General features: G+C 44.5%; 1 protein-coding gene across 3 annotated transcripts; it reads left to right on the forward strand.

The window, feature by feature from the left end:
- Positions 1 to 41: 41 nt before the first annotated feature.
- Positions 42 to 22,616, forward strand: CNTROB (centrobin, centriole duplication and spindle assembly protein). Of its 3 annotated transcripts, none has more exons than XM_030861550.2 (19): positions 42 to 1,269; positions 2,055 to 2,139; positions 2,390 to 2,471; positions 2,953 to 3,109; positions 4,002 to 4,118; positions 4,332 to 4,448; positions 4,784 to 4,882; positions 6,260 to 6,496; positions 6,840 to 6,974; positions 17,097 to 17,230; positions 17,796 to 17,921; positions 18,125 to 18,287; positions 18,911 to 19,172; positions 20,077 to 20,231; positions 20,495 to 20,558; positions 20,733 to 20,903; positions 21,054 to 21,186; positions 21,732 to 21,804; positions 22,061 to 22,616. In XM_030861550.2, the coding sequence occupies exons 1-19, from the start codon at positions 997 to 999 to the stop codon at positions 22,184 to 22,186; spliced, it is 2,709 nt and encodes a 902-aa protein (XP_030717410.1). In that variant the 5' UTR covers positions 42 to 996; the 3' UTR covers positions 22,187 to 22,616. The 3 variants fall into 3 exon arrangements, with proteins under 3 accessions (XP_030717410.1, XP_060146713.1, XP_060146714.1); XM_060290730.1 differs by having other exon boundaries at positions 2,986 to 3,109; XM_060290731.2 differs by having other exon boundaries at positions 1,131 to 1,269; positions 2,055 to 2,143.
- The last annotated feature ends 566 nt before the right edge of the window (positions 22,617 to 23,182 follow it).

Here is a 23,182-nt window from a genome sequence, read left to right on the forward strand (position 1 = left end):
CAATCCGTGGTCGTCGGATACGCGCACGCGCGTCCAGGCTCTCCGGCTCCAGAAGCTGTGAGAGCGGCTGAAAACAAGGTGTCCTGGGCTGGTGACGTCATCGAGGCGAGCGAGGCGGGGCTGCGGACTGTGGGCGGGAGGCTGCCAACGGTTTTGATTGTAGGGAAGGGCGCGAGAAGGAGGGTGTCTTGGTGTTGCCGAACTGGGGCTTAGGGGAGGGGGCAGACCCTTGTCCCCACCTTGGCCGACTGCGTGGCCGAGGACTGGAGGTGTGGAGAGTAGTTGGAACGGGGTGGTCGGGGTAGGGGATCTCAGGCTAGGCTTGAGCGCGGCGTACTTTTTAGGGACGTCTGAGGGCGTGACTGAGTGTTCACCAAGTTTCTTTGGGGATAGTAGGGAGGGAGGGATTCTAGGGACCTTGCTATGGCTTTCTTGACAGGAGATCGGAGGGGATATACTAGAGAGTTGACCCTGGGTAGAACGAGTGCAGTGGGAGGAGAGGGGAGGTGGGGAGCATGAGGTTCCTGCCCCTCTGAGACCACAGCCAGTTGAGGGGCAAATAAGGCAGCTGGACGGAAATTAGGCCTCTATTGGATTTGGGTCCGTTTCAGTTTGCACGTTCTGGGTGTGAAAACTTAAGAGCTCAGTTGACCAGTGATAGCCTGTGCCAGAAGTTGATCTGCAGCTTTCAGCGCTCCAGAGGAACTGCAGCAGGTCTTCTGTCCCCACCCTCTCCTTGCTGCACCCTCCTTTTCCACTGTTACCAGGAGCTGTGGAAAGAAATCCTTTTGCCCTCTCGCATGGCCTCTGGAACCGTTGGAAACCTTTCCTCTAACCAGAAAGGCTCCATGCCCTCATTCAACAAGAATCCTTCACTTGGAGTCTTCCTCCTTTCTCCCAAATCTTCCTTCTCGGGGTACTTTCCCCCTGTGCTCTCCTAAAGCAGAACCAGGAGTTCCCAGCTCTGCTGTCTCCAGTTGTCTCTTCCCTGTACTCATGGCAACATCAGCTACCAGCCCCAGTTCACCTCTCCGGGCCAAGGATCTCCTGAGTGATTCTTCAGAAGCCCCTGGGCTGAACCAAGCATCCTCTGAGGTGACCTCCCAGCTGTATACTTCTTTGCACCTCAGTCGTCAGGCAGAGAGCACAGCCCGAGCCCAGCTGTTTTTGCCCGCCACCTTCCCACCTCCTCATGAGGTGTTAGATGGCTTGGCCCAAGAACTGAGTCACAGCTTGTCGGTTGGATTGGAGAACAACTTGAAGAAGAAGGTGAGGGAGGCGTGTCTTGGAAACCTCTAGGGTCTTGGGATCGGGGGTGGTAAAAAAAAAAATAGCTTTACTGAGACTTGAACTCCTATTGTTGGATTCCAAATTCCTTTTAACTACACAGTCAGTCATGCTTGTTCCTGGGAACAAATGTTTATGAGGGAGAGAGTGGCCTGGGCCACCATAATTTGGAAAGTTGTGAAACTACTAGCTCTTTTTTTTTTTTTTTTTCCTTCAGAGACACATGTGGGATAGGTTGCTGTGCTTTAACTGGGACGTGGGTGCTGGGAGTGAGGATAACGTTTCTTCATCCCAAGAGGGAACTAGGGACTTAAGGAAAATGTGCTGAGATCCTTCCAGCTCAAAACTATTTTGATCATATGGTTCAAAATTTGGCATGTAAATCATTAAAACACAGTTTAATCAATTATGCATGTTGTAGATAGTGTCAGATAGAGCAAGTATCATAACCAATCTGCAGACTGGTTAGGCCGCCCAGAGTTTGAAAAACTGATAGCCATGGACTACGGAGTCTTTAGACAGGATGTTTGCTCTCTAGTTGGCAAGAATCCTCACTACTCTTGTCTTAAGGTGCCCAATTAATTCATTTACATTACCTCTCTGCTTCTGTAGACATTTGAGTTTCTTACTAGGTCAGTCCTATTTTTCTTGTTTTCCCAGGTGTGAGAGTAAAAATTCTTGGGCCTTAGGGGCTACTGGATGCCGTCTGCCCTGAAAGTAGGTAGATCATGGATTATTGCATCTGATTTCCATGTTGCTTTTTCTAGGATGGTTCCAAGCATATCTTTGAGATGGAAAGCGTTCGGGGTCAACTCCAGAGCATGCTCCAAACCTCACGAGATACGGCCTATCGTGAGTAAACCCCTTCCCTGTAAAGGAGAACCTAGATTTAAGGGGTGGGAAAAAGTGGAGAAAGGAAGCAGGGTGTGTGGGGGGAGGCGACCTAGACCTCGGAGATAAGAGATTTCTGGAGGAAAGGTTCCCGTTCTTTGGGAGAGGGCAGGAGGAGTGGGTGAAGTAGAAAGGAAGGACCTCTTCTTCAAGTGGTCCCTGTTCCTGTCCTTACCTGACCCTGGCTGTGGGCCTCTCTGGCTGCCCACAGAGGAGTCCGCTACTCCAGGTGCCGGCTCAGAGAGACGGGAAGAGGACTCCTTTGACAGTGACAGCACGGCCACCTTACTTAAGTGAGTTTTCCTTGGGGTTCTCCTAGCTGACTTCCTTTCTTGGAAAGCCAAGTGTTCTAGTGTTTAGTTCTCCCTTTACTGCTTTTGTATCTCTTAAGGACCTAAGATGCTTGTCACTTAGCTTTCAGTTTTCATCCTTTCTCTCCTTTCTTCTATCCCCTTTCCTCCTTTGGGAACGTGGGCATCTGCTGCTTAGTACCTGGCTCTCTCCCATCTTCTAGTCCTTCTTCCTGCAGAAGAGCTAGTTTGTTTCTGCTGAAACTTGTACTGCAGGGAGTGTGGAATAGATGAAGGAGCACTATAGAGTGAATCACAGAACCTGCGTGCTATCTATGGCTCTATCTCTTATCTACCTAGCTTTGTAACTTTGGGCAAGTCTCCTGCCCTGAGTTTCAGTTTCCTCATTTGTAAAATGTCACAGTTGGACTAGTGGATCTCAAAAGCTTTCCCAACCCTAATATTCTCTACCTGATTTGCTCAGCACCCGGCCCCTGCGCGACTTATCTCCATCTAGCTCAGCCCAAGCCCTGGAGGAGTTGTTTCCCCGCTACACCAGCCTTCGGTCAGGGCCCCCACTCAATCCCCCGGATTTTCAGGGGCTGAGAGATGCACTGGATTCAGAACATACCCGTCGCAAGGTGAGATATAAAGGCTTCCTTTTGACAGCAGCAAAGATTAGAAAAGGGGCTGAAGGTTAAGGGCCTGCAGGCTGGGACTTTGCTCAAATGGCTCTGCTGGAAAGCAGGCCTTCTTTGACCGTCCTAGCTAGAATGGCACACCTCGCCTCCAGGTATTATTCCCTCAGATCATTCTGTTATTTCCTTCATGTAGTTTATCAAAGTCTGATATATCTCGTTTGTGTTCCCCCTCTAAAACCTAAGCTCCATGCAGGTCATGCCTTATCTTGTTCAGCACTTTCTTCCTAAAGCCTAGAACATACCGAACACATAGAAATACCCTGTGCATGTTTGGTGAATGAACAACAAACTTTGTTGGCTTGTGCAAAGCTACCAGCGATATAATGAGCTTTGTTTCTGTGAGCCTCAGCCTATTGAAGGGGGCAGAGAGAGGGACAAGGCAGAGGAAGAGTCAGAATTATTGGTTGTGTTGTCATTTTTGGAACCTTCTCTTCCTCCATTTTAAACTGCCTGGCCATGAATGAAAGGCTTTCCCCTTTATCCTTGCCATGTTGAATCGTTGTGTCCAATATGCTTCTTAGGGCAGGAGTAACTTCTCACTCTTTGCAGCATGGGCTGCTGCACCCCTGCCAAAAGGTTCATGGAAATTTTTCCCAGGAGATCTGGAAAAGGGAAGAGGCTGGAAACTAAGCCCCTGCTTCCTGAGGTGGTAGAGGAAGGTGTTGGAGGTCTTAGGCTCCAGCATTGCTGATTCTCCTTCCCCAAACCTGTTCTGTTTTGGGGACCCAGGCTCCCTGTCTCCAGCCCATTTCCCCTGTAGAGGAGCTGGAAAGTTTGGAGCTTTGGTCAAACTAAGGATGGCAACATCCAGACTCCTCATCCTTCTTCCCAGCATTGTGAGCGCCATATTCAGAGCCTGCAGACCCGCGTGCTAGAGCTTCAGCAACAGTTAGCTGTGGCCGTGACTGCCGACCGCAAGAAAGACATCATGATTGAACAACTGGACAAGGTGCCAGGGTAGCGGAATGCGGGTGGGTCTCTCCATGGGGGGCACCAAGGAATAGTGAATAGGGGAAGACCAACCAACATTTCTTTGTTCATGTTAGGAGCTGGGGTAAGTGGTAGGTTAACTGACCACTGGGAGAAGGTGGCTGTTGACCCTGCTCCTGTGCGCAGAAAGAGGGCAAAAAAATTATTTGAAATTCTATCTGACTTTCCTGAGACGCTGGCCCGCGTGGTGGAGGGCTGGAACCGTCATGAAGCTGAGCGGACAGAGGTGCTTCGGGGACTCCAGGAGGAGCGCCAGGCAGCTGAACTCACTAGAAGCAAGCAGCAGGAGGTGTGCAACCTGGGTCATGGGGCTTTAGAACGTAGGTCAGCGACGGCTGGGTGGGAGAGGGTAGAAACAGCCCTGGAGTCAGGGTTCCTGACAGATTGACCTCAATCTTGCCATAGCAGGCCTGACAGTTCTCCTCGCTTCCTCTCCCTTCAGTGTTTCTGCTGTCAAACTTGCATGGTTGATGTCTTCTCAGCTTTCCTCACGCCATGTGGTCTTCTCTCTGGCCCCCAAATCATTTAGTTAACTCTTGCTTTTAGAGTTTACGTTGTTAATGATTTTTGAAGTACAGGGATTCCCCTCAGTTCCTCCGTCCTGTGTTCCTCTCTCCTTGAAAGACAGTAACCCGCCTGGAACAAAGCCTTTCTGAGGCCATGGAGGCCCTGAATCGTGAGCAGGAAGGTGCCAGACTGCAGCAACGGGAAAGAGAGACACTGGTGAGAATGCTTCCTGGGTTAATTCCAGTAGAGGCTGTTAATTACTTCTAGAGGGTTACGGGCTTTTGATGGATTGTGGGAGTTCATAATTTGAGTTGCACCAGGGCAAAGTGTGTTCTTTAAAACACAAGTTCTGGGGGCTTCCCTGGCGGTCTAATGGTTGAGACTCTGTGCTTCCACTGCAGGGAGCACAGGTTCAATCCCTCCTCAGGGAACTAAGATCCCACATGCCTCGGTGGCATGGCCAAATAGATAAATAAATACATACATAAAAGAAGATTTTTTAAAAAAACAAAAACACTAGTTCTGCTAGATACTCTACAGAAAGTAAGCTCTGCCACCAAGTAAGTGTTGGAGACTCAGCAAATTGTATCCTCATTAAAATCATTTGGATAATTTTTTTTGTTTGTTTTGTTTTGTTTTTTTGTTTTTTGTGTTTTTTTTGCGGTACGCGGGCATCTTACTGTTGTGGCCTCTCCCGTTGCGGAGTGCAGGCTCCGGACGCGCAGGCTCAGCGGCCATGGCTCACGGGCCCAGCCACTCCACGGCATGTGGGATCTTCCCAGACCGGGGCACGAACCCGTGTACCCTGCATGGACAGGCGGACTCTCAGCCATTGCGTCACCAGGGAAGCCCTGGATAATTATTTTTAAATACAGATTTCTGACCCTTTCCCAGAGGTTTTGATATATGAGGGGTTGGGGAGCCTAAATATTTTCAGAAATTTCCTAGGTGATTTCGTTCAGCCAGGTTTGAGAACCCTGGTCTATGGCAGACCAGAAAAGGTACGGGATGAGACTTACTCAAGTTTTTAATTGCTGAAATGATAAGATTACCCATATGAGTTAGTAGCCAGGTTTAGAATTTCTTGCATGCATGACACATGCTTGCTACATGCATGCTGGTACTTATATTCCTAACAGGCTACATCCAAGAGCGCTGATGGTGGCTTCTGGTTGGCTAGTACGTGATTGTAGGCTGGATTTTCTAGTCTTTGTGGAATTTCTTTTGATGACGATGGTGATAGCTATTGTATATTGAGTACTTACTACATGCCAGACACTGTGCTAAATTCTTTACATACGCTTTTAACTTTAATCCTCACAAGGTAGACTGTAATATGCCCACTTTACAGATAAGGATGTGTGCCTCAGAACACAAAGTAAGTGCAGAGCTGGGATTCAAACTGAGATTTGAACGCAAATCTACCTAACTCTGGAACAGAAGCTCTTATTTACCATATAATCTTGTGGGCTTGTTAACTATGGTATTTTAACGGATATAATTCTCAGCAGGCACATTGTATGGGGGTAAGGGGGCAGATTGCTGGTCTCTTGAGGGCATGCTAAGGATCTTGGTTTTCTCCTGGGGCTATAGGAAGAGGAAAGGCAAGCTCTGACCCTGAGCTTGGAGCTGGAACAGCAGCGGTGCCGGGCCCTGCAGGAAGAACGGGATGCGGCTCGGGCTGGGCAACTCAGTGAGCATCAACAGTTGGAGACACTTCAGGTGGCCCTAGAAGAAGAACGGCAGACCTGGGCCCAGAAGGAGCATCAGCTTAAGGAATGCTACCAGGCACTGCAGGAGGAGAGCCAGGCTCAGTTGGAAAGGGAGAAGGTAAAAGTGGCACTTGGGGAATGGGGGAACAGATGAAGGACAAAATAATTGAATGAGACGGATGTCAGAAAACACGATGTAGTGGACTGGGATGAAGAGGGAAGAACTATATGTGGGAGAGAAGATTGAGAGTGTAGGGCCTGCAGGAAGGGGTGGGGGCATCAAATACATGGAAGGTCGAAGAGTGAGATTCAACAGAGATGAGGAAATAGGTCACATATGAGGAGAGAGGAAGCTTGGTTTTTAGGGTACGGGAGGATGATTTGGGGAATAGAGGTAACCGGGAGACAGGCAATGAGGTACAAACTTAAGTTTGATTTCTCTTTCTTTTGGGAACACCCAGAGGGAGGCCCAGGCAGCCCGGGAGGCCCAGCAGCAGCTGGTATTGGTGCAGTCTGAGGTGCAGCGGTTGGAAGGAGAGCTGGACACGGCTCGGAGAGAGAGAGACGCCTTGCAGCTGGAGATGAGCCTGGTGCAGGTCAGGAGGCAGAGGTTCTTGAGGAGAGTTCCTGGTGAGAAGACGTAGGTCTGAGGCAGAGTGACTTTCAGGAGTCAGGCAAACACTCCCATTTCTAACTAGAATTTTGACCTTTATGGGCCTCTGTTTTTATCCATAAAATGTGTGCTAAGGGCACATTAATGAGTTTCTGAGATACTTTTTTCCTTATTATAATGGTTGACTTAAGGAGACACCCAGTTTCTGGGTTAGTGAGGCCAGTGTTTGAGAGAACACACTTTTACTTTTCACCTGGCCCATTGAGTTGGAGGGCTGACCACATGGAAACTAATTTATCATGGAGGACCAAGGGTGAAGACGTTAGTAAAAACTTCAGTAGCGACTTATACGCTGCTGTACCCCCTGAACTGATGCTAGCTGTGCGTGTCTGTGTGGGCATTCAGTAAACCTATCGAATGGTCCTTCTATGTAAGCTCTGTGCTGGGATAGTCCTAACACAATAGCCCCGGCCAACAAGGAGCTCACCAGATAGATGGGGAGTTTGTCTAGCACACACATTTTCGAAGGAGTATGATAAATAAGAATTTAGAGTAAGGAGAACTACTCTTTACTCAGACGTCATCTTACCTAGTGAGTTCTTCCCCAACCACACTGAGTAAAATCTGCAACCTCTGACAATCCCTTTTCCCTTCCCTGTTTAATTTTTCTCCTGCTATACTACATAATATACCTTTTTATTTATTTTACTTAGTATTTAATTTTTTTAAATTGAAGTATAGTTGACTTACAATATTATATTAGTTTCAGGTGTACAACACAGTGATTTGATATTTTTACATATGTTACAAAGTGATTACCATGGTAAGTCCAGTTACCATTTATCACCATTCAAAGTTATTACAATATCATTGAATATTCCCTATGCTGTGCATTATTATATCCCTGTGACTTATTTATTTTATAGGTGGAGGTTTGTACCTCTCTATCCCCTTCACCAATTTCACCCATTTCCCCACTCCACCTCCCCCATAGTGTATCTTGTTTATTTTCTGTAAGGTGCATGAGGGCAATGATTTTTGTCTATTTACTGTTAAATCCCAGAGTAGCGCCTGGCTTTAGTGTTGTTCATGTCCTCCATTTTGTTATTGTTCCATCGATTATTGAAAGTGGGGTATTGAAGTCTCCAGCTGTGGTTGTAGAACTGTCTGTTTTCTCCCTTCAATTCTGTCATTTTTTTTCTTCATATATTTTGGGGCTCTATTAGGTGCACATATATTTATAACTGCTATATCTTCTTAATATAACCTTTTTGCTTAAAATCTATTTTGTCTGATATTAATATAGCCCCCACCCCATTTTTTGTTTACTATTTGTATAGACTATCTTTTTTCATCCTTTTACTTTCAACCTTTTTGTGTCTTTGTAAAGTGAGTCTCTGGTGGACAATGTATAGGTGCATCATGTTTTTTTTTAATCCATTATGTCAATTCCTGCCTATTAATTGGAACATTTAATCCATTTACATTTAAAGTAATTATTGATAAGGAAGGACTTCTGCCATTTAGCTGTTTGGTTTTTTATGTCTTAAATGTTTTTGTTCTTCAGTTCCTCCATTACTGCCTTTTTTTTTTTTTGATAGTTTGTTGATATTTTTGTAGTATACTGTTATCTTTTTTCCTCTTTCCTTTTCTGTATATTTTTAAAGTTATTTTCTGAATGGTTACCTTGGGATTACAATTAACATCTTAAAGTAATAATAACCTAGTTTGGATAATACCTACTTTAGTTTCAGTAGCGTATACTCTGTTCCTATGCGTCTCTGTCCCTCCCCCTTCATATTGTTATTGTTACAGATTTGTAATTATTGTTTTATGCCTTTGCCTTTTAAATCATATTGGAAAAAAGGAGTTACAAACCAAAAGTACAATAATATAGGTTTATATTTGCCTATGTAGCAACCTTTATCAGTTGCTTCATATGGCTTTATTTCTTCATATGGCTTCAAGTTACTGTCTAATTTCATTTCATTTCAGCCTGAAGGACTCCCTTTAGAATTTCTTGTAGGTCAGGTCCACTAGTAATGATCACCCTTAGCTTTTATCCATCAGGGAATGTTTTAATTTCTCCTTCATTGTTGAAGGATTTTCCTCACATTCCCCTCACCCTCCTCATATAGAATTCTTAGTTGACAGTCATTTTTCTTTAAAACATGTTGGGACTTCCCTGGTGGCGCAGTGGTTAAGAATCTGCCTGCCAATGCAGAGGACACGGGTCCGAGCCCTAGTTCGGGAAGATCGCACATGCTGCGGAGCAACTAAGCCCGTGCGTCACAACTACTGAGCCTGTGCTCTAGAGCCTGTGAGCCACAACTACTGAGCCCACATGCCCCAACTACTGAAGCCCATGTGTCTAGAGCCCATGCTCCGCAACAAGAGAAGCCACCGCAATGAGAAGCCCCTGCACGGCAACAAAGAGTAACCCCCACTCGCCACAACTAGAGAAAGCCCGTGCGCAGCAACGAAGACCCAACGCAGCCAAAAATAAATAAAATAAATAAATTTTAAAAACCCAAAAAACAAAAACAAAAAAACATGTCATTCCACTACCTTCTGGCCTCCATGATTTCTTAGGAGAAATCAGCTATTAATCTTATTGAGGCTCCCTGGTAAGTGACAAATTGCTTCTCTCTTGTTGCTTTCAAGATTCCCTCTTTGGCTTTTGATAGTGTGACAATAATGTGTCAGTGTGGATCTCTTTGAGTTTATCCTGCTTAGAGATTGTTGAGTTTCTGGGATGTGTAGATTTATGAATTTTATCAAATTTGGGAAGCTTTTGGCCATTATTTCTTCAGATATTTTTTCTCTCTTTCTCTTGACTTCCCTAATGCATATGTTGGTATGTTTGATGATGTCCCACAGGTCCCCAGGTTTTATTCATTTTTCTTCATTTTTTTTTCTTTCTGCTCATCTGACGGGATAATTTCAGTTGCTTATCTTCAAGTTCATTGATCCTTTCTTCTGCCTGCTGACATCTGCCATTGAGCCCCTGTAGTGATTTTTTTAAAATAGATTTTAGGGCTTCCCTGGTGGCGCCGTGGTTGGGAGTCTGCCTGCCGATGCAGGGGACGCGGGTTTGCGCCCTGGTCTGGGAAGATCCCACATGCCGCAGAGCAACTGGGCCCGTGAGCCACAGTTACTGAGCCTGCGCGTCTGGAGCCTGTGCTCCACAACAAGAGAGGCCGCGATAGTGAGAGGCCCACGCGCTGCAATGAAGAGTGACCGCTGCTTGCCACAACTAGAGAAAGCCCTCGCACAGAAACGAAGACCCAACACAGCCATAAATAAATTAATTAATTAATTTTAAAAAAAGTTAAAATAGATTTTATTTTTTAGAGCAGTTTCAGGTTCACGGCAAAACTGAGTGGAAGGTACAGAGATTTCCCATATACTTCCTAACTGCAGCCCCCCACAGCTTCCCCTATTAGCAGCATCTCCCACCAGAGTAGTACGTTTGTTACAGTTGACACATCATTATCACCTAGAGTCCATAGTTTACATTAAGGTTCACTCTTGCTGTTGTACATTATATGAGTTTGGACAAATTTATAATGACATATATCCACCTTTATAGTATCATACTTAGTTTCACTGTTCATCGCTTCCTCCCTTTAACCCCTGACAACCACTGATCTTTTTACTTTCTCCATAGTTTTTTGCCTTTTCTGGAATGTAATATAGTTGGAATCATATAGTATGTAGCCTTTTCAGGTTGGCTTCTTTCACTTAGTGATATGATTTTTTTCCATGTCTTTTCATGGTTTGATAGCTCACTTCTTTTTAGTGGTAAATAATATTCCATTGTCAGTTTATCTTTTCACCTACACATCTTTGTTGCTTGTAAGTGTTGGCAGTTTTGTTGGGTTTTTTTAAAGTGTTTATTTATTTATTTATTTGGCTGTGCCAGGTTTTAGTTGCGGCACATGGGATCTTCGTTGCCACCTGCGGGATCTTTAGTTGCAGCATGTGGGATCTTTTAGTTGCGGCATGCAAACTCTGAATTGCAGCATGTGGGGTCTATTTCCCTGCAGGGATCAAACCAGGGCCGCCTGCATTGGGAGTACAGAGTCTTAGTCACTGGACCACCAGGGAAGTCCCAGTGTTGGCAGTTATGAGTAAAACTTCTGTAAACATTCATGTGCAGGTTTTTTGTGTGAACTCCTTTGGATAAATACCAAGGAGTGTGGTTGCTGGGTCATATGGTAAGGGCGTGTTTAGTTTTGTAAGAAACCACTATAGTGTCTTCCAAAGTGAGTGTACCATTTTGCATTCCCATCAGCAATGAATGAGCGTTTCTGTTGTTCCACATCCTCACCAACATTTGGCATGTCAGTGTTCTGGATTTTGGCCATTCTAGTAGATGTATAGTGGTATCTAGTGAATTTTTCATATCATCAGTTGTACTTTTCAGCTCCAGAATTTCTGTTTTGTTCCTGTTGATAACTTCAATCTCTTTAAATCTCTTTATTGACACCCCCTATTTGTTCATACTTTGTTCTGATTTCCTTTAGTTTATTGTCTAAATAGCTCATTGAGCATATTTAAGACTGTTGATTTTACGTCTTTGACTAGTAATCCCAATGTCTGGGCTTCCACAGGAAGAGTTCCTGTTATATTCTCTTTTTCCTTTGAATGAGTCATATTTTCATGGGTTTTTTTGGTATGTTTTGTAATCTTTTGTTGAGAGCTGTATATTTTGAGTATTATAATGTAGTAACTCTGGAAATCATATTTTCTCCCTCCTCAGGGATTTTTTTTGACAGCTGCAGTCGTCTATTTGCATAGTGACTTTTCCAAATGGTTTTTGCAAATGGTATTTCTTGTGTGTGGTAATTGACATTCTGTTCCATTATCTCTGTGATTAGCCTGTGATCTAACAGATTTTCTTAAATGTCTGGACTCCCTCCTGTCAAAAAAAGTGTACATGTCTCTTTATTTATTTGTTTGTTTATTTATTTATTTTTAAGATTTCTTTTTTTTTTTTTAATCTACCGTGCTTGCTAGCCTGGCTAGGCTCCCATTTTTCCTTTGCTTTGACCTAGTAATTCCATACTGTTTCATTACCTCTTTGATACTTTTTAGGAAGAGGTATACATATATATACATATATTTTAAAAATATCTTATTCAACTTGTTTGTTTTTGTTCAGCACAACAGTTACTCTGAATAACCATCTGCCAGTACTAGAAACATGATCTACTCCCTCTCTTCTTATACTTTGAAATAGTTTGTAAGGTTGGATTTAATATGTATTTCTTGAATACTTGGTGTTTGACTTGATTTTGCTTCTTGAATGCTTCTAGAAATATTTAGGGGGACTTCCCTGGAGGTCCAGTGGTTAAGACTTCGCCTTCCAATGCAGGGGGTGCGGGTTCGATCCCTGGTCAGGGCACTAAGATCCCACATGCCTCATGGCCCAAAACATAAAACAGAAGCAACATTGTAACAAATTCAATAAAGACTTTAAGAATGGTCCACATTAAAAAAAAAAAAAAAGAAAAACAATCCTTTAAAAAAAATGAAAGAAATATTTAGGCTTTCTAGTTCTTCTTGAATTATTTTTGGTGTTCTCTTATCTATATATATCTATTCAGTCTAGATTTTCTAATCTATTGACTTAACAGTTGTTCATAATTTTATCTTAATGTCCCTGGCATCTTTTCTACTTTTTCATTCCAGATATTGTTCATTTGTGTCATTTCTGTCATCATCTCTTTTTAAAACCATCTTACTCATGATTTAATTAAATATATTTTCAGAAAATTACCTTTTGGCTTTGTTGATTTTTTTTTCTATTTTATTAATGTCTGTACCTTATTTCATTTCTTATATTTTCTTTGATTTTATTCTGTTGTTCTTTTAAAAATCTTCTTAAGATGAATGCTTGCTTCTTCTAAGTTCCTCCATAAGTATTAACTTAAGTGCATCCTACAACTTGTCCCATGTGATATTTGCCTTATTGTTTGGTTCTGAATAATATTCCTTTAAAAAAATATTTATTTATTTGGTTGTGCCAGGTCTTAGTTGTGGCAGGCGGGCTCCTTAGTTGTGGCATGCATGTGGAATCTAGTTCCCTGAGCAGGGATCCAACCCAGGCCCCCTGCACTGGGAGCGAGGAGTCTTAACCACTGCGCCACCAGGGAAGTCCCCTGAATAATATTGTTTGATTAATATGATTATATTAATATTAATATGATAATATTAATATGATTACTTTTTGATCTCCTGGGTTATTTCCAAACATAGGGTTTTCTAATTATCTTTTTATTATTGATTTATAGCTTAAATATTTGTGATTAGAGAGCATGGTCTTTTAAAAAATTACTTATTTATGTATGTTCCACCCAACTTTTTGTGTTGAAATATTTCTGTCTTAAATGTTGCTTGAATAGTAAGTATAATGAATACACTTAGATTCATCAATTGACATTTTGCTACATTTGTCTGTTGTCTGTCTGCACCTCTCTCTCTCTCTCTGCCCCTTCCCACCCCGCTTCCTCTCTTTTCCTGTCCCCACCCCCATCATTGGAGAGTTTCTTGTGGATATCATGAGAGAATATACTATTTTTATTATTTAAATTCTTTGAAAATTGTTGAGACTTATCCCTTAATATATGGTCAAGTTTTCTAAATATTTCATGTGTGCTTAAAAACATGTATTTTATAGTTGTTTGGTGAAGTCTTATATGTCTATTTGTATATGTGTCTAGTTTGTTAACTATGCTGTTTAAGTCATTATATCCCTTTCTATTTTTTTTCTATTAAAAATCTCACTGAGTGTGGATTTGTCTGTTTCTCCTGTAGTCTGTCAATTTTTGCTTTATACATTTTGAGGCTCTGTTATGATTAGATACATATAATTTTTTAAATTGCTATATCTTTCCTGGTAAATTGAGTGTTTTATCCTTATGAGATGACTCTATCTCTTACAAGGCTTTTTGCCTTAGAGTCTAATCTTGCCTAATATTAATAGATCTATATTGGTCTTTAAAAAAAATAAGAGTTTCCCTGAGAAATATTTTTCTAACTTTTTTACTTTCAACATTTATATATTTGCCTTTTGGCTGGAGCATTAAATTCATTTAATTTAATTAGTTTATTCATAGCTGAATCCATGTCTTAACTTTATATCTTATTTTGTCCTGCTTATTCAGTGTTTATTTTCCTCTCCTTTCTTGTCATCTTTTAGATTCATTATTTTTTCCTCATTTCATGTTTGTTTGTTTGTTTTGTCAGCTAGTTTTAAAGTCAAACTCAGTTTCTGTCTAAATTCTCAAAGTTAACTTATCAGAGGTGAATATCAAAGACAGAGAAAGGAGTCGTCAATTCTACATGGATGGCTCAAGGTAGTCTCCCCAGAGAACTCTAAAAAATATTTTTAAGATGTAAAAGTTGTCTGTAATACAAGTTCAAATATTACAGAAGTAAACGGTTGCCTTCCCTTCCCGCATCACTTTATGTCCTTTTAGAACCTTTTCATATGGGTTTCTAGGCTGGTGCTTTAAAAAAATGTGTATGCATTCGCTGCAACTTGTTGTTTTTACCTCATAATATATCTTAGACATCTTCCCATGTCAATACATGTAGATGTATTGTGTGTTATTTTTAAGAATTAAATTAAGATGTATAGATGTTATTTTTAAGAATTATATAATATTGCTATAAATGGATGAATCATAGTTTATTTAAGCATTTTCCTTTTGATGAGAAATTTACACTGATGTCAGTTTTTTTCACTATTAAAAATAGTGCTGCAGGGAATTCCCTGGTGGTCCAGTGGTTAGGACTCTGTGCTTCCACTGCATGGGGCATGGGTTCGATCCCTGGTTGGGGAACTAAGATCCCGCAAGCCACACGTTGCGGCCAAAAAAAAAAAAAAAAAAATAGTGCTGCAGTGAACATCATTGTACATAAATCTTTGGCACCCCATCTGTAGGATAGATTCTTTAAAGTGGAATTGCTGGCTCAGATGGAGTATATATTAAGTTTTTTCATTAAAAAAATTTAGGGTAGTGATTATTTTATAATGTATAAAAATATTGAATCACTATGTTGTACACGTGAAACTAAAAAAAAGAATTTAGGTAACAAGGCATCTAGAGTAGTCAAAATCGTGGAAACAGAAACAGTGATGATGTTAGGGGCTGGGGAGGGAGAAATGGGGAGTTGTTGTTCAGTGAGTATAGAGTTTCAGGTTGGTTTTTTTTTTAATTTTTATTTATTTGTTTATTTTTTGGCTGTGTTAGGTCTTCGTTGCTACACACAGGCTTTCTCTAGCGGGTCCTACTGTTCGTTGCAGTGCACGGGCTTCTCATTGTGGTGGCTTCTCTTGTTGCGGAGCATGGACTCTAGGCATGTGGGCTTCAGTAGTTGTGTCTCGCAGGCTCTAGAGCGCAGGCTTAGTAGTTGTGGTGCGCAGGCTTAGTTGCTCCGCGGCATGTGGGATCTTCCCAGACCAGGGCTCAAACTCAAGTCCCCTGCATTGGCAGGCGTATTCTTAACCACTGCGCCACCAGGGAAGCCCTAGAGTTGCAGTTTTACAAGATGAAACATTTCTACAGATCTGTACAACAACATGAATATAGTTAATACTACCTAACTGTACACTTAAAAATGGTTAAGAAGGTAAGTTTGTATTATGCGTTTCTTACCACAAGTTTTTTAAATTAAAAAAAAGAATTTAGGTAACTGTTAGGAGTTTGGTATGATTGGAACCTATTTGGGAGAGCTGAGATAGATGAGTGGGATCATAAAGGGCCCTATAAGCTAGTTTCAGCAGCCAGAACTTTATTCCTTAGACAGTAGGGACATTTAAAGGATTTCAAACAAGGAAACAAATTGAGCGTCTTTGTGCTTTAGAATATTCACTCAGGCACAAAGTAGAGGATCCACTAGGGCCGGAATGAGAGAGGGTGGAGGGTAGAATAGAGGCAGGGAGATCAGTTAGACTTGAAGTAATATTGAATTAACGTAGTAGTGAGCAGAAGGGTAAATTAGAGAGCTGTTAGTATTGAATAGAATGAAATGACCAGTGGGAGGGGCAAAGATGTGGGAGGAGTCAAGAATAACTCCAGGTTTCAAATAGGTTGGGTGTTTCAGTGGAGAGTGGTGCCATTAACTAAGGCAAGAAATATAATAGGAAAAGGTTTGAGGGTAGAAAAACAAATGAACTCAATTTTGGATGTGTTCTATTTGAGGCATATACAGTAGGTTTCTTGGTATATGGGCTTAAAGCTTAGAAGAAAGGTCCAGGATAAAGAGAGAGATTTAGAAAGTGTTTTAAGATATAAACGGTAGCCAAAAACATGGCCTAAATGCTAGACATTTGCTCTACACAGGTAAAAGCATCAGTGACCCAGAATGGTAGCATGTGGTCAAAAAGAAAACTGAAGACAGAACTCAAGGAAGCATTGTGCCTTGATGGGCATTTGGAGGAGGAGCAGTTTTAGCTGAGACTGAAGAGCAGTCGGGTAGAATGAGATCGCGTGGCTGGTGGTATCACAGGAGTGAAGGGGAAAATGGTTTTAGAAGGAAAAACTGATGTAGGCGGCAGGTGTTGCAGTGAGATCACGTAAGATAAAGACTGAGAAATAACCACTGCGGGATTTAGAAATTAAGTTCTTTGCCATGAAGGACTATGAGTGGAAGTCAGATTTCAGTGAGTTGAAGAAGGATTATGAGGTGAGAAGATAGAGACAATGATTCTGCTTTAGGAAGAGGGAACATGGACATTTTTTGAATGCTCCCTGGGTTTCAGGTGGTCCACCAGGAATATTGCATGTGTTACCTCAGACACGTGTAACACATTTGATTGTTCTACCTAACTTTTCTTTTGTCCAAAAAAAAGATATTTCTATTGTCCAAAGTCATTTTTACTTTTGTGTACATATAAGGTGTGCGCACCTCATGGTTTAATAAGGAAAGGAATCCTCTTTCACTCCTCGTGGCAAAATTCTTGTTTCTTTATCTCTTAGGCATATGAGGTAACGTTAGTACGTGGATTTTTTTGTCTACCTTATATCCTCCATCCTCTTCTAAGCCCAGATAGAACTGAGCTGACAATGACCCTGCCTTCCCTTACTCCCAGGCCCGGTTTGAAAGCCAGCGGATCCAGATGGAGTCGGAGCTGGCTGTGCAGCTGGAGCAGCGTGTGACAGAGAGGCTGGCACAGGCTCAGGAGAGCAGCCTGCGTCAAGCAGCCTCCCTGAGGGAGCATCACAGGTACGTGGAGCTTATTGGCTGCTGCCTCTCCCCAGCCGCAGCAGGTGGTGTCCAGACCCTCTCAGATCCCTTTACCATCTTCCAACGCACTGGCTGCTGTCAGTCTCTCCGTGGGAGAGCCGCCTTCAGGTTCACAGGGAGAGCCAGCTGTGCTTGGGGATTTTCCATTTTCACCCCATAGGAAGTAGCACTTAACCAATAACTGATGGCCACAGGAATGTACGTTTCCAGCTCCCTTGCCCCTGGTGGGCACAGTGGTGAGCTTCGACCTGCAACATTTCCAGAGCCGCCCTGGGGGATTGCGCCTCCTCCCCACCTCAGCACTAGTCCCCTACCAGTTTTTTTCTAGAAATGCTTCTTAAATGAACCACTTTCCCATAAATCCTCATCTCAGTCCCTGCTTCTGGGGAACCCATCCTAAGATACCAGCTGTCCTCTTTCCTGAATGCGCCTGTGCCACGGCTGGGCTGGCTGGCTCTCACGTGCATGCCTTCTGGCTTTTTATTATTTGATTAGTTCTTCTGTCTCAAGATTCAGTCCTCTTTTCTCACCTGTGTCCTCCCAGGAAGCAGCTGCAGGAGCTAAATGGACAGCACCAGCAGGAATTGTCCGCTCAGTTGGCTCAGTTCAAGGTGGAAATGGCAGAACGGGAGGAGAGGCAGCAGCAGGTGGCCCAGGACTATGAGCTCAGGTGCCGGCCCCTGGTCTCCCTGTTAGGCCGCAGTCCCAGAGGGAGTGGTGAAGGGCCACTTCCTCTGTAGCCCTGGCCTCTCCCGCACTGGCCCCAGCGCCTTTCACAATTTCACGTGTTCCATATTCCCTTCTGGCTCTTCCTATTCTCCGAGTCCCTGCTTTTGTAAAGGGCCGACATGGCCTCTCGCGTCTTGCCTTCAGACTGGCCCGGGAGCAGGCGCGAGCGCGGGAGCTGCAGAGTGGGAGGCAGCGGCTGCAGGAGCAGCGGGCGGAGCTGCTGGAGCGGCTGCAGGCCATGCTGCAGGCCCACTGGGAGGAGGCAAGCCACCTGCTCAGCACCGCCGCCCTGCCGCCCAGTCCCCCGGTATGCTGCGCAGAATTGTGTTTGGACCCCTTCTTCGGAAATCTAGCTCCCTCCCAAGGGCGGTCCATAGTTCACCCCTACGTTGGCATCTCCTACTTCCTTCTTTTAATTATTAAATGTTTATTATTAGTTAAAATCTTTTTTGGAATAGATGATGACATGCACATGGTAAAAAAAAAAAAATCCATACTGTTCAAAAAGATATACGGTGAAAAGTAATCTCCATCCCATCCCTGCACCTCAGTCTCCCGGTTCCTCCCCCGAGGAGCAGCGGCTGTTACTGGTGTCTCGAGTGCCGCCCCCAAACAGTAGCCTTCTGTACACAGTTTTGTGTCTTTTTACTTAACCAAGTGCTTATTGGTGGACATTAAAGTTGTTTCCTATATTTTGCTTCTACAAACAGTGCTGCAAAAAATATCATTAATATATGTCTTTGTGCAAGTATATCTATAAAATTTCTAAAAATGGAATTGTAAGTTCAAAAATAAGCATTTTAAAATTTGATAGTAATTTGATAAATGTTCCCCAACCTCCTTTTAAGGACGTTCTACTAATTTGTAATCTTATTAAAAAGTGTCTGTGCCATGTCTCATCTCTTTAAACGCACCCTCTCTTGTGCCCAGGTTCCTCCTGCTGGCCCCTCCAGCCCTGGGCCACAGGAACCGGAGAAGGGGGAGAGGAGCATCTGGACTGTGCCCCCCGTGGCCGTGGCCCTAAAACCCGTATTGCAGCAGAGCCGGGAAGCACAGGAAGAGCCGCCTGGGGTGCTGCCACCTGTTCTCTGCAGCCCCTCCCCAGATCTTAGCCTCCTGCTGGGCCCCACTTTCCAGAGCCAGCATTCCTTCCAGCCCCTGGAGCCAAAGCCAGATCTCACTTCATCCTCAGGTGACTGGGGACAGGAGTCACTGGCGTTCTCCTTACCCACACGGATTGGCTCCCTCTTAACCTAGCTTCCTTTCTGTCTGGGACTTGAGCATTTCGTTTCCCAGATGACTTAGTGACCATAAATTGCAAGGAGCAGAAATCCACTCAAGTTTGTTCAAATAAAGGGAGTGAGGCTTATGGAAATGTGATGTATCTGTGCTTAATGAGAACTGGAGTTGGTTCAGGGGTGCTGCCAGGAACTGGGCAGCTGTTCCTCGTCTCTTGGGGCCCGCGTGGGCTCTGGACTCTGCCCCCCCGGCATCTGCTCCTTCCTCTTGGTCGACCAGCCCTCTCTCTCCCTCAGGTTCTTGCTTTCACAAGTTTGGTTTGCACGTGAGTTGAGCAGCCATGACACTGACTCCAGAAAGACTCTAGACAACCTTACAGAGACATTGGTGCCTCTGTTTCTTAGGTCCAGTTTAAAGAGAGGCGATCTGATGAGTTGGTAACCATCCCTTGGATCGGCTGACCTTGAGTGGTGGCCACGCCTGGTTCAGTCAGCTGTGTCTTGTGGGGATGACGGTGCTCTGTGTGGTGTAAATGTGACAGCCCAGGCAGAATTAAGAATGAGCCGGAACATGTCTATTGATCGTAAACCATTCTGTGCTGCGGTGGTATTTATTTGTTCAGCAGCCGAGTGCCGTAGCTTTCCCCTTCTGGCTACACTTCTGTCTTAGAATTCAGCTGTGCCGACTCTCAGTTGCCTTCAGTTCTTCCCTCTCCAGGCTGTTTTCCACCGTGACCAGCTTCTCCTGGTTGTGCTGCCCCTGTTATATTTAATAGGCCCCTTCCTTCCAGCCCTGTGGTGAGCTGATTTGTGGAGAAGTCCCCCCCCTACAGCACACGCCCCTGTCTCACTTTACAGCTGAGGCCTTCTCTGCAGCTGGGACCTTCCATCCCGATCACAGGGCAGAGCGGCCATTCCCTGAGGAAGATCCTGGGTCCGACGGGGATGGCTTCCTGAAGCAAGGGCTGCCGCCCCCTTCCCAGCTGCAGGGCCTCAAGCATTTTTTGCACCAGGTAAGAGGGCCCACCCGTCCCACCTTGTTTTCTCCTCTCCCTCCTTAGTTTCTCTTTCTACTCTGGGAGACTAGGATGCTGACTTCATACGCCTTTTAGGACTAAGAATTCGTCCCAGCTTCTGCCTCTCCCAGTTGCAGTAGTTCCTTCTGGAACTTAGGTGACCAGCCCCAGCTCTTACTTCCCCAGTTGCTGCTTCCCTCAGACACTGAGGTCTCTTTCTTCAGCGGTCCTCAGGGAACCTTACTGTCTTGTCCCCACAGCTGCTGGAGACAGCGCCCCAGAGCAATGAGAACCCCTCCAACGACCTGCTGCCCCCTAAGTCTGGTGAGCACCACCCGTGAAGAAGGTTGGGGCGAGGCCTGGAAGAGGTGGGAGATCCGGTTACCAGGCATGGGCCTTTAGGAGCTGGCAGAAGTGACGAAGCCCCACGAAGGCTAAGGTGGCAGCATTCCTTGGATTTTGCCCCATTTCCTGATTTGAATCTCTTTCCTTTGCTAGGTCCTCTGACTGCCCCATCTTGGGAGGAAGCCCCTCAGGCGCCACGCCTCCCACCCCCGGTCCATAAAACTAAAGTGCCCTTAGCCATGGCGTCCGGTCTTTTCCGGGTCCATGAGCTTCCCTCAGCCCATTCACAGAGCGGCGGTTCCAGCGATGGCTGCCCAGAGAGAGGTAATCAGGTCATGGTTTCCCGGCAGATAAAAAGGGTAGGTCTCGGGCATGGAGCTGGTACCTGGAACTGAAGGCCTGTCTGGACTCCGAGAGTTGGGATAGGGTTGGGGGAGGGCCTAGGATGACAACCATTACTGATGTGTCTCTCAGGTGGAGATGGGCTCGCACCCTCGAGGCAGCTGATGGAGGTGTCCCAGCTGTTACGACTGTACCAAGCTCGGGGCTGGGGGGCACTGCCTGCCGAGGATCTGCTGCTTTACCTGAAGAGGCTGGAACACAGCGGGTACCAGCCTGGGAGGGAAGGGTGGAGGGACTAGGTGGATGGAACCTGGATTGTGGGCAGGAAGAGTGGAGTGTGCGCGTTGTCCTTTGAGTAGCAGCTTCCATCTTTTCTGGGGAAGAAGTGAGGGTGAGATGTAGATCGGCGTCTCCTCCAGCTCTCACTCCTCCGCACCTGTCTTTTGTCTCTACTTTTCTGTTTGTCTGTTTTTTGTTTTCTTTTTCACTTCTTAAAAAAAAAATCACTTATTTTTCCACTTCTTAAAAAAAAAAATCTCTTCTACTAAAAATCTCTTCTACTAAGATAGATGTTTTTCTACCTTAGTTTTTTCCTCTTTACCCTGCAGCTCAGAACTGAGAGTCCTAGGATTGTGACAATCTAGTATAACTCAGTATTTGATTCCACCAATGTTTCCTCCTGTTTGATCCCCGGGTCTGTCTTGTTTGTTCTTATTCTTAAGAGACAGAATTGGGGAGTAGTTCTTCCACCCCGTGTGGGGAGAGTCGGAGGAACAGCTGCCCATCATCATCCCTTGATTTGTATGGCAGGACTGACAGCCGAGGGGATAATGCCCCCAGAAGGAACACAGACTCCCGCTTGGGTGACATGCCCCGGAAAGAGGTAAGGGAAGGTCAGGCGGGGGCGAGGGGCTGGGGGCTCTCACTGGCTCATCCCTCGCCCTCTGCACACCCGCCAGCTGGCTCTGTCCTCTGTCGCCCAACCCCTCCGATCCCGGGTCCCGTTTTCTGTAGCGTGGCCCTTCCCCTTTGCTGACTGACGCTGGCCCACCCCACGCACGATGCCGTTCCTCAGTGGCAGGGGGGCGGTTGAGAGGACGCGACACTGACTTTTTTTTCTCTTTTCCCTCAACTCTCAGATCCCCTCCCAGGCTCTGCCTCGCCGCCTCGCTACAGCCCCTAAGACTGAAAGACCTCCAGCTCGGAAGAAGAGTGGGCACCCTGCCCCTGGTAGCGTGAGGAGTCGAGGGGGGATCTGGAGATAAGTCCCTGGCCTTTCTCTTCTTTGGTCTCTCATTTTTATTATTATTATTTTAATAAATCTCAGTAGTCTGTATTAGAGTCTCTGACTCATAGGAATTTGGAAAATGGAGGATTTATAGGAAACCACTGTGTGAGGAAACCTCATTGTTCTATTTGAGTATGTTTTTTATATGTTTCTATTTTATATTCTGTGGAAAAAGACACGAGTGCTTTGAACGAAAACAGTCTGTGGCTAGGTTTCAGAAGCATTAGTGAGCTAAAGCCTGGTGTTGCAAGAGTAAAACCCACAGAGTGATTAGCTCTGGTCGGTAGTGGAATTATGGGTGATTCTTATTTTCTTCTTTGTACATTTCTGTATTTTCCAGCTGCTCTAAAACAAGTATATATTACTTAATCAGAAAAACACTTTCAATAAAAGAATAATTTATTGTATAGAGAGTTTCAGTAAAAATTTGATTTTGGGGGAGACAGTTTTGTGTTTAGGAGCAGATAATTTAATTCTTTCAGATGGCGCTAGTAGGTTTCTCTGATGGACAGATTCTGCTCCAGCCAGGCCACATGTTATGGCTGTAATCGTCACTCTTATGGCTTTGAAACGTGTATAAAAGACTAGAGTACTGGCAAGGAAAAACAGCCATGATTGTGAAAACTTTCATCCTAACACTCACCAAAATGAACAAAGAGAAACAATATTAGAGAAGAAAATGACAATAGTGTGAAAGACCCCAACTTCATAGTACAAATGCAGAAAAGCCCGTAGTACACTTTAGATTAAACTGAAGGATGGTACCTTGGGACCCACACACAGCTTTCCCACTCTGGAGCATGGTGCGGGGCGGGGATGATGGTAGATGTGATTCTTAGGGCCTGGTCCTAGAAGGGACAGTTTACTAGATTCTGTGAGGAGGGTGGGGTCCTTCTATGTGCCCTGAATTATTTGGTTAGCTCCAGAATAGACTTGACAGGATATAGATTCACACGGTGTTTCATATTAAGAA

This window comes from Globicephala melas, chromosome 20 (assembly GCF_963455315.2).
Source record: "Globicephala melas chromosome 20, mGloMel1.2, whole genome shotgun sequence".
Lineage (NCBI taxonomy): Eukaryota > Metazoa > Chordata > Mammalia > Artiodactyla > Delphinidae > Globicephala > Globicephala melas.